Source organism: Cygnus olor, chromosome 14, assembly GCF_009769625.2.
Source record: "Cygnus olor isolate bCygOlo1 chromosome 14, bCygOlo1.pri.v2, whole genome shotgun sequence".
Taxonomy (NCBI): domain Eukaryota; kingdom Metazoa; phylum Chordata; class Aves; order Anseriformes; family Anatidae; genus Cygnus; species Cygnus olor.
In genome coordinates, this window is record NC_049182.1 from 952,995 (window position 1) to 963,912 (window position 10,918).

At 43.4% G+C, this 10,918-nt stretch overlaps 1 protein-coding gene across 4 annotated transcripts; it reads left to right on the forward strand.

Moving 5' to 3' along the window:
* Positions 1-729: 729 nt before the first annotated feature.
* Positions 730-7,176, forward strand: YIPF5 (Yip1 domain family member 5). 4 transcript variants are annotated; one of them, XM_040573556.1, is made up of 6 exons: positions 730-862; positions 949-1,071; positions 2,702-2,871; positions 4,133-4,278; positions 5,327-5,508; positions 6,122-7,176. In XM_040573556.1, the coding sequence occupies exons 1-6, from the start codon at positions 732-734 to the stop codon at positions 6,282-6,284; spliced, it is 915 nt and encodes a 304-aa protein (XP_040429490.1). In that variant the 5' UTR covers positions 730-731; the 3' UTR covers positions 6,285-7,176. The 4 variants fall into 4 exon arrangements, with proteins under 4 accessions (XP_040429490.1, XP_040429492.1, XP_040429491.1 ...); XM_040573558.1 differs by having other exon boundaries at positions 745-843; positions 951-1,071; XM_040573557.1 differs by having other exon boundaries at positions 788-847; positions 951-1,071.
* The last annotated feature ends 3,742 nt before the right edge of the window (positions 7,177-10,918 follow it).

Sequence of the window (10,918 nt, forward strand, 5' to 3'; positions counted from 1 at the left end):
CCTGGCCCTGAGTGAAAAAAAGGAGCAAAACGATGGAACTAGAAGGAAAAACAGAGAGACTGGCTTCCGCTAGCCCCTCGTGTCCCCCCAGGGATCGACCCACTTCACTCCTGTTTGTCACACCTGCAGATCTTGTCCTCAGGACTCTCCTAGGCCACGGCTATCTCACAGCCATCCTAGGCTGTCCCAGTCGTTATTATTTTTTCTCAGTTCCTTGTCATTCCCCGCTCCTGCAGCTATTTGTAAAGCACAAGTTAACAGCTGCCTTTAACAAGGATCCATAGCTCCTGCACACATTTTATCAGGCGTCAGGAACATGTTCGTTTTATTTAATGTGGTGACGTGAAGGGTACGAAGGCCTGGCACTGAGCGACCGCAGTTCCTCCTCCTCACCCGGCTGCGTCATGGCGCGGCCCCTGCCAGCCCTCCTGCCCTCGGGGAGCCCTGTGGGGATCGCAAGGGGAGGCTGAGCCCGCGGGCAACGCCACTCGCGGCCTTAAGCAAGAAAAGAAACCGTACAAGAGCTCAAAACGTCATTTATTTCGGTGGTTAACGGGTAAAAAACCCCGCAAACAACGAGAAGCGCGAGGCCGCTCCGCGACAGGCTCCGGCTGAGGCCGCCGCCCCGCCGCGCGCCCCACGTGACCCCACCGGACCCCACCCCCCCGGCGGGCCTCGCCCCCTTGGCGCCGCGGCGGCGCCACGCAGGCAGGGCGCGGGGCGGGCGGCGCATGCTCGCTGGGGGCGCCCCGTTGCGCGTCTCGCACGCATGCGCGGCGGCCCCGGAAGCGGCGGGCGGCAGGGTGACACGTCGCAGCGCCGCGGCGGGGGGGCCGGGCCGCGGTGGGTGCGGGCGGGGACGGGGGGAGACCGGGGGGGCACCGGGGGGTCTGAGGGGGGTCTGAGGGGGTTTGGGGGCCGCGCACCCACTCGCCCGGTGTTCCCCGCAGGCAGGGTGCGGGAGATGTCCGGCTTTGACAGCTTCACCACGGACTTCTTCCAGACCGGCTACAGCATCGACGAGCAGGCCCAGCACTACGAGTACGGCGGCGGCGGCCGGCCCTACGGCAGGTAACCCCGGCCCCGGGGCGCTGAGGCACCGGGCGGGCTGCCCGGGGCTGCGGGTGTCCCGGCCCCGAGGGGCCCGGGGCCGGCCTGCCCCAGCGGAGGGCGCCCGGCCGCGGCTGGGGCTGGGCTGCGAGGCCCCCTCTGCCCGTGAGGGGCTCGGCGCCTTCGGCGCGGGGCCGGCAGCGCAGGCAGCTGGTGCTGCCCGTACCGAGCCCTGCTGCAGTGTCACCGTGTAGCTTATATCCCGTAAATGGAGGCGTACAGCAGTTATACGCTAAATATCCCCTGGTCTGCGTTTTAAGGTAAAGGCAGGACTCTCAAGATATTACGTGAGACATTTTAATAATATAAACAATCCTTTGGAAGGCCGCTATCACTGTTTCCTAAGGACATATGCGGTTACTCAGGGAATGAAAATTAGTCACGCTGTCAAATAAATGAGCCTGCAGCGTCCGTGGTGTTTTCTAGGCTTTAGCAGAAAACTGTGGCAGACTTTTCTAGGTCACAGGGGCTCTTGTGAGTCCTTTGTACATCCGTAGTCCCAGGCTGAGGATTTTTGTCAGGTACGTGACCCGAGTTTGATCGCTGTGATAGGTGGAACAGGTTGATGCGTGTTTGCATTCCGACAAGGACTGCTGGGCTGCGATGAGGCTGGACTGTACTGGCACAAGAAAAGAAGGGAGAGTGAGTGCTGGGTTTTCCTTCTTTACGTTCATGTTGGAGATGTTTACTGAAGCCTTTGTAGTCAGAGACCGTTAGCGGCAAGAATAACTTAAGAGTTTGTTTACGAAGAGAAGATAGCTCTGATGACGCTTATTTTCTTTTAAGATGTCTATAGCCACATATATTTTTATACGTGTGAAATCTATAATAGTATTGCAAAAACAGTATAAATTTATTAGCAAATATCTGAGAACGTGTCAAATAGAAACTGAGAAATTGCTCCCCCCCGTGCCCCCAGCATCATGTCCTCTAGGTAGATGTCACCATGTTTAGAATCTGCATCATAATTCCTTCTTATGTGCCATAGCGCTACCTGATGCTCTTGGTGTGTAAGTGAAGAGGAAAATGGGTTTTGTTTTTTTTCCCTGGGCTGATTTTTTAAATATGGAGGGCAGTGAAGGTGATAGTATGAGCTACTTTGTTCTCTAACATGGAGTTTGCAAGTAAGCGTTCTCAATTGTAAATTAATGCTGGCATCAAGTGAGTTGTCAGTAGTAATTAAGGGACAATTGGATTAGTTTGTGACTTAAATTTTTCCTACTCTTTTACGTGTCTGCGAGTTGTGGTAGTAATTCAGTCAATGGATAACGCTCATTTGTGCAGGCCTCTGACTTAAAAGCAAAAAGCAATACAAAAGCACATGTAACGATAATTATTGCGTTTAGCTTATAGCAGTACGTCGTCTTTAGCTCATCAGTATTGTTATTAAGGGTTTGAACAGATGAATGTGGCTAAGCACCTAGAACGCTTGAGTTTGAGTAGGGGAGCATTGAATGTGACTGCTCAAAAGAGGAGGAAAGACAGATCTGTTTGCTGCGGTTTATTTGCTGAAAAAAAGCTGTGATTTTTGCAGGGAAATGTGTAAAATGAAATTCTGTATCTGCCCGTAACGTGCTGTCGTTCTTTATAGGCAGTATGGAGGCTATGAGTACTCCCAGCAAAGTGGATTCGTCCCTCCAGAGATGATGCAGCAGCAGCCGTACACAGGGCAGATTTACCAGCCGACACAGACGTATACTCCAACTTCAGCGCAGTCTTTTTATGGAAGTAACTTTGAGGATGAGCCTCCTCTATTAGAAGGTATAATTTGAGCTTTGTGGCTGAGATCCAAAACTCCTCCCAGCTTGGGGATAAGTTGAGTAGTAGGGTGTGTATTCTCCCATTTCTGGAAGTACACAATTGACTTGAAATTCTCATTATTTTTTTATTTACCTGTATTTCAGTATATAATTTGCATGTTCTTGTGTGAACGTTTGGACACAGTTTTAGCGTTACGCGTTATTACTTCATGCTGTCTGTTCAGTGGAAGGCATAATGATTAAACGGATAGCCCGACTTCACACGAGACTTAAGACAAAACACTTAATAATGTTGTTGTTGCAAATAATGCTTGTTGCAAACTGTACTTACTTTTGTGAAAATAAGTTGATGCTGTTAGTTGCAGTCGATTCTGTGATTAGGACTGAAATCTTGCATTGCTAAAGAGGAGTGCTGTACACTGCAGAAATTCCTGTGCAGAATAAAGAGTGTGCCAAATGCCAGAACGGTTAGGTAGTTAGTGTCCGTAGTTGAGTTGCCAGCTCAGATACATCATTGTTCAGTGCCAAACAGCCGAAGAAGCCCTTACTGTTGCTGGTGAGAGAGGCAGGTATTCGTGTTTTCTTCCCACCCAGCTGTGCTCGTTTATATTATTCCCAAAATTAATCTGTTTACGTAGATGCTTCCCAGGGCCTGGGGTGGGCAAATAGGTTTTTGCACAGCTGTGGTCAGATTGGATGGATGGAGCCTTCAAATCCTGTCTAGCTGCAATAAGCTGTAAAATGTGTCAAGTGTTAAAGGGGATGGTTGTGTTTTTCTCAGTGGATTCAATAACAGGATAGGAGGTTTGTGAAAGAGAAATCCGCTGTGGATAACTAAGTGCAGAGAAACTACTTTGAATTTGAAATCCTTGAGCCACCAGTCACTGGAGACTTGAGAAACGTTTGGGGAATCTGCGTATTTTGTTCTGATACTCCTCCATGCATGTCTTCTTTTGGCCACTTACAGAGACAGTATGCTGGGCTAAATGAACTTTGGTCTGGCGCAGAACGCTGTTCTTAGGCCTTATCTGGTCCTTTAGAAACCAGCCTGTCGCTGCAGAACATTTGAGACGTGGAATCTGTGGAAGCAGCACACTCAGCAGCTCGAGGACAGAGGGAATGACTCAATTCTCTGGTCCCCGTAGGATAGTTCCTGGAGGAGATTTAAGAGGGTAGGGGCAGGGAAAACGTGTCAGTAAAGCAAGCAGGGGCAAGAAGAAAAAATATATAAATATGCATAGTTTGTTTCATGTAACTTGCAGAATTGGGGATCAATTTCGACCACATCTGGCAGAAGACACTAACAGTGCTGCACCCATTAAAAGTAGCAGATGGCAGCATCATGAATGAGACGGATTTGGCTGGACCAATGGTCTTCTGCTTAGCTTTTGGAGCCACGTTATTACTGGTAAGACATTGGTTGCCGAATAGAATTATTTGTGCTTTGATATGCCTGGAGACACTGGAGGAAAAAGGCGAGTTACCGATAGGTTTGTTGGAACTGACTCCTTAGCATAGAGGCCACAAAAACCATATCGTGACCAGGAGTTTGTAGCTCGGTGGGAGAGGAGCTGGGGCTTCGTGCAGCGCTCACTGAGGTTCGCGAGTTTGCTACCCTTTTTCTTCTGTGGATTTTAAGTCAAAGCTTTAGAGGTTTTTTTGTTTGTTTTGTTTTGTTTTTTGCATGCCATTTATTTTACTGGAGTGCCTATTTCTTTTCATAGTCTACTTCTGAGGAATACGGTTCCCTTTTTCACAGAAATGGGTGTGTGACACGTTCCCAGATTTTTAACTGCTTTTTTTTAAGAGGTTGAGGTGTTTTACTTTCAGAATCATGCATTGTATTTTTCAGTTGTCTGTTATCTTCCGGTTTAATATTTGCTTCTTATAATTTACATTGTTCTACAACACCATGGAGTTTATTGCAAGGCATTTTAGCTCTAGATTTGTAGAGAAGTTCCAAACTTTTCTGATCTTAAACATTATTCCTGTAAAGATTAGTATCGCAAGACATCTTCAGAGAAATAATAATCATAGAAAAAGATCACCATGGGAAGTTAGTTGCCTAAGCCAGGAGTTGGACTTGATGATCCTTGTTGGGTCCCTCCCAGCTGGGGACGTTGTATGGTTCTGTGATATTCTGTGATTCTATAACCCCCGGGGAATTCATAGACTTTTGCAGCCCAGATCAGCAAATAACAGTTTGATTAAAATCTATTTATTGAAATACGTAAACTTCGGATAAATGTGCCTCTTGCGTGTCTAAAATGTACAGGTGTCCTGGAATTCGGGTTGCGGGAAAATATGGCATGTTGAATTTGAATATAGGAATTGGTGGTTGGAGGGACGATGGAGAAAATGAAGATATTCTGTAAATACTAATTCTTCTTGCCTTTGTTTGTGGGAAGTGTTACTTGTTCTATTAATTAATGTGTACTCTTATGCTTAACTTTCAGGCTGGTAAAATTCAGTTTGGTTACGTGTATGGAATAAGTGCAATCGGATGCTTAGGGATGTTTTGTCTCCTGAACTTAATGAGCATGACAGGCGTCTCATTCGGCTGCGTTGCCAGCGTCCTTGGATACTGTCTTCTTCCTATGATCCTACTTTCCACTTTCGCAATTGTATTTTCATTGCAGTAAGTACATAAACTATAACTTGATAATAGATTTCCTCTACTGTGAGATAAAGTTACTAAAAGAAAACTTCATAGTGATGAACGTGCTTATAAATTCAATATGACAGGAATTTGTAGTAAGTGTAAAAATACAAGTCTCAGCTTTCTTACTGGAAAAAAAGGTGTGAATACTGCTTTTCTTTAAGTCAGTCAACAGCTTTTAAATACATGGACTCTTTCAGTATTGAGTTTGTTTTTAGTTAGCGTTGAATCTGATAAATACTATTACCTGCAAAGTCAAAAAGATAGCTTGTAAGTTAAGATACAAAACTGAATGTCAAACAAAGAAAATCCGTGTGATTCTTCATAACCGTATGAAATTAGGAACTGAAAAGCAGCAAGAAACAACATGATATAGTTTCTTTATTTAATACCTAAGTTTCATATGTACAAAGGTGCTTTTTAATGTTGTGACAATTGAATAATATGGCTCTGAAATCTTTACTGGAACTCTATCATTTAAAAATGTGGAAGATAAAAGATAAAATTCTTAGAATTTGTAGAAGGTATTAGGAGTCTAGTTATGACTCCTAAGTACACGAGTCTTAAATTAATTCTGTTTTTATCTTTACAGGGGAGTGATGGGAATTATTCTCACGGCTGGAATCATTGGCTGGTGTAGCTTTTCTGCTTCCAAAATCTTCATTTCTGCCTTAGCAATGGAAGGACAGCAACTTCTAGTAGCGTACCCCTGTGCTTTATTGTATGGAGTCTTTGCTCTCATTTCTGTGTTTTGAAGAGACTGTCCAAATTGTTGGACTCCAGTGGGCCAAAATGAAGACATCAACTTGGAATATTTAGTTGGACCAGACACGGCTGCAAACACCTGTATAGTGTTGCTATCACAAAAGTTAGACCAGTTTTAAATCATCTGGAACAAATGTCTTGTGTTCACTTTTTTAGGACTTTGAATACTGTTCGCAATTGACCTGAGGTGTCTATAGCTTTAATAAGTGTTCATGCTTATCAAGTTAATGTAATTTCTTTCCCATTCCTGTATCTTTAGAAAAGTAACTTCTAGTTGTTTGTTTGAGCTGGTGGGGGGTAAGGGGGAGGGTTCTTTTTGTTGTTTTTTTTTTCAGGGGAGGGAGGGAGGAGGGATGCAGTTACAGATTGAAAGATTGTTATCACTAGAAGTTAACAAAACCACAGATGATGTGGATTTGGAAATTCTCTTTGAACAAATCTGCAGTAATAACCCATTTCCTCTCCCCTCTTGCCAAAAGGAAAATGCACAGAAGAACGCAAACAATTAGTTCTATATTTTAACACACTCTTAAGGCGTTTGGTCTCATTTACTTGTTCATTTGATGTGATAGTATTTCACGATTTAAGATACTGAAGTTATGAATTAGGCAACAGATGCTTTAAAAATTAAGAGGATCCGTAATTCTGTCACATTTGAAATCTGAATACATTTGGATGTCTAAGTAGCTACATGTTAACTTGAATTTCTGAAGATTACTTCAACTAGAGGATTTTCCCCTAATGGTGCACATATTAGTAGACAAAGAGTAATCTCTTTTGCAGTACTTCCAAGAAAAACACCATTTTGAAAATGTTATGCTTGTCAGTATTGTAGTTACTGTAAAAGTAAGGTATATTGATTAAATTTTCCTTAAATTTTGAGAATGGTGTTTGATTTTTCCAATCTTTACTTTTGAATGGACTTTGGTTATTAAAATAGGAACTTTCATATGGAAGCAAAATCATATTTAAAAGTGTATTCAGTTAGTGGATTTGATATTTGCTTCAGCCATACATACTTAATTTTACATTACAAATATAATCTAGTTTGTGATATTAGATGCTTGCAAGAAGTCTTACAAGTGTAGGAAGTAGGAAAGCAAAAATGCTTGGTCTTCACATAAGCACTTGCTAATTCTCAAAAGCAAGAAAATGATACAAACATTTTAACTCATAATGCAAAGGGAAGATAGTCATTTTTTTATTCCCTTGGAAATAAAGAAGCTCTATCGAAGTGCTAGATTATCACTAGCATTTTTTCAGCAATTTAATCCAAGGGATTTCGTTTCATTGAATTTACTGAAGGTGTTAGTCTGGTGCTCATCTGTCAGGTCTGTGGAATGATCTATTCATAGACTTCTGGAGTTGAATCAGTGGTCAAATGTGTTATGTTAACACCTGGTAAGACTCAGTCTGTGAATGAGTCTTACATCAAAGAAAAAATGAGTGAATAATTTCCCAGACCAGTGCGTGTTATTGTTCACTCTTCCCTTAGTTCTTCTCATTCTCCTTAAAAAAATAATCTTCCTAGTCCCACTAGAAGTTACTGATGAGGTTGTCCCCCTCCTTTGGCTGGAGCTAACTGTGTTGTGTTCCTGAGAGCTGTGGGAAGTGCTGAGTGAGTGTGAAAGCATTAAGAACCGAACACTGATGCAGAAAACTGTTTTGACTCTTGTACTGTATCTGGCTGTTGTAATGAATTTTAAAACTCACAAAAAAATTCAATTTCCTTCGAGAATTGGATTCAAGAGCCCAGATAATTTTATACTTTGATACCTTATTACAAGTTATCACTCTAAATAAAACAGTTGAGTTTTTTTTTATTTACTGGAATGTTTTACTCTGCATGTTTTTTCTGATTTTCTTTGGATTAGCAGGCCTGGCGCACAAAGTTCTCTTTTCGATGAAGAACGTTATCTGCTGATGGAGCATGATGTCCTGTGTTTCTGCAAATAAGATACAGTGATTGCCTTTACTAATGAGACCTAATTAAATACAGAGTGCTTCTAGGAAGTGTAAAAAGTGGCATACTTCCTTGAGCATGTCAGGTTCTAAATACTCAAATATTGTTTTGTTGTTGTTGTTGTTGGCTAATTAAGCTTACCTTGCATGTGTGAATGGGGTTCATTTCTTAAAGCCTGCACTGATTTTGTAGATTTCTCATACTGTAGTGACAGAAGTTATTTATAACAACACATAAGTAATCATCCTACAAGTTAAGTGCAAAGGAAAAATGTTAAAATCCACCTGTCTCAGTGTAGCACTAATTATATAACTACTGAGTTTGGAAAGACCGTATCAAAACGTATTTCTGTATATACTTGTCACAAAGTCCTTACTCTGACAGTGGAGGATGCTACACGTTCTACTTGAGCAGTGGGGTTTGACCTGACAGTTTCAGGAGCATTTTGTGTTCTTCCGACCACGTTGTGGCGAACTCAGCCATGAATTTCCACCTGGGCTCCTAGGAGCAGGAGTGGGTGGGAGTAGAAGGTCAAAGACTTTAATTCAGAGGGCTTCACAAAAACATAATGTATCTAAACTGGTAGTCTCAAATATCCCCAGATTCTGGTAGGTTAGTTAATGTGATTCCATTGACCCTGTTTATTGCCTTTCCAAAATCAATTCTATTGATTTCCTACTATAACCTACTATAACGCTGTTTTGTCCTAGAACTTGCTTCAATTTTAGTTACGTTTCAGACTATTTAATCTTTACTGTCACATGGAATGAGAAGATTATGTGCTGTAATTCTTCACTCCCACATTTGCCTTTAGTTTTACTTAGACCTTTTTTTTCCTTGTTTCCTAAATCTGAATTCTCCCCCACTGTCTGTTAACATCAGTATTCTCATCTAGTTTTCTGATGAAGTGTTAATGCTACCTGCTTCACACTGCATTGTCTCTTGACATTGTCATGTTGCTCAGCTTAAAGCGTTCATATATGAATGCTGGCATTGCTTTTTTAAAGCTAATTGCTTTATCACACCCACTCTTCAAATTACTTCCTATTGTACAAAGTTATATTAAAAGTTGTTTTTCCCAGTTTGTCCATTCAAAAGCAAAGTTTTGACAGCACCTGTGTGCTTCAGGTCATTTGTTTTGCTATGAGGCAACTGCTGACTGCTGTTCAATAAGCAAAATTTCTGTAAGCATCAATAAATCATGTCATTAAAGCTCGTTATTGAGGGCACTGTCCAAACCTCTCTTGAACACTGACAGCTGTGGGCATCAGGCACCTCTCTAGGAAGCCTGTTCCAACGTTCGACCACTTTTACGGTAAAGAAATTTTTCCTTAAGTGTAGTCAGAGCTTCCCCGGCACAGCTTTGCGCCACTCCCACGCTGGCTTCTCTCTGAAACGGTCACCTTATTTCCACGAACTTGAATGGTTCAGACTTGGTTACTGCAAAGAACATCTCTTTGGGTTTGTAATGAGAAGCTGGAGTGCTCTTACGCTTGTCTCCAAGTATCAGCACGGGGACGTCTTCACTGCACGATTTGTGTGCGAGGGCCCTGGGACCCCCAGTCCCGGGGGGGATCAGTGGGTGCAGCAGGGCGCCGTGCTTCGGGGGGCGAGGGTCGGGCTGGGGCACAGCCTGGCAGCAGCCACGGGCGGTCACACACTGACGGTGTGCTGGTTCCTACCAAAGCTGCTGTTAAGTTTGCTAATGGGCTTTAGGAACCACGCGAGCTAAAAGAGCAGCCAGCAGTTTGTGGTACTGTGCTGCGTGTTATGTCACAGGAGCAGGTTTGCAGAAGAGAGAACATCTTTCCGGTACGCAAGTTGTTTAACTGGACAAGCGTTCACATGCAGCAACCTCAACTAAAAAATAAAATAAAATTAAAATAAAATAAAATAAAGAAAAATGAGTGGAATAACTGGGGCTTGCTGTTTCCTGCATCTCCACTGGGTGGGCCTGCAGCATATCTGATGTGCGACACCACAGGCAGCATCGCTGGTGTGCTGTAAGGCAGGGCTTGGGGCTGGCACAGCTCAGCATCAGGAAGGCTTCCTCCTCTGCTTGCCCTCTTCCTTTGCCTCTGTGACATCAGAAGCAGTTGCACCCCCAGGCAGCCAAACTGCTGATGTCTGGTTGGATTTCTGCTTCATGTAATGGGCAAGGCCCTCGCTTCAATCACGGCCCGTCGAATCAGCGGAGGTGCTGTGCTGTGCTTGCCGGGAAGCCCTCCCGGCAGTGGGAAAGCTTTGCTACATCCCTTCCTTTCTATACAGCTCTAATTTTTCTGACTGGATTTTCTCTTCACATTACCGAGAAGTTTCTTCATTTTCTTTATGCAGTCCAAAAGCATGAGAAATTATTTTTCACTGGATAATCCACTGCCCTCCCAGCTGCTGGGAGATCCAGGCAGGCAGGCTCTTCCCTGCGTAGCCCATGTTGAGTAGTAGCACTCTCGTGGGCACCTTTTTTTTCCGTGTAAGATGCTGCGTCCTCCCATTGATACATTTTTTAATTCAGTTAAATAGCACCTCTACAGAACTAAAACAATTGATTTACACAACCTATGGGAAAAAACTAAAAGTGTTTTAAAATATTTTATTGTTACTTTAGGAGTTACGAACACTAATATCTCGAGATGTGAGGACCTCAGTTATTTACTGTGA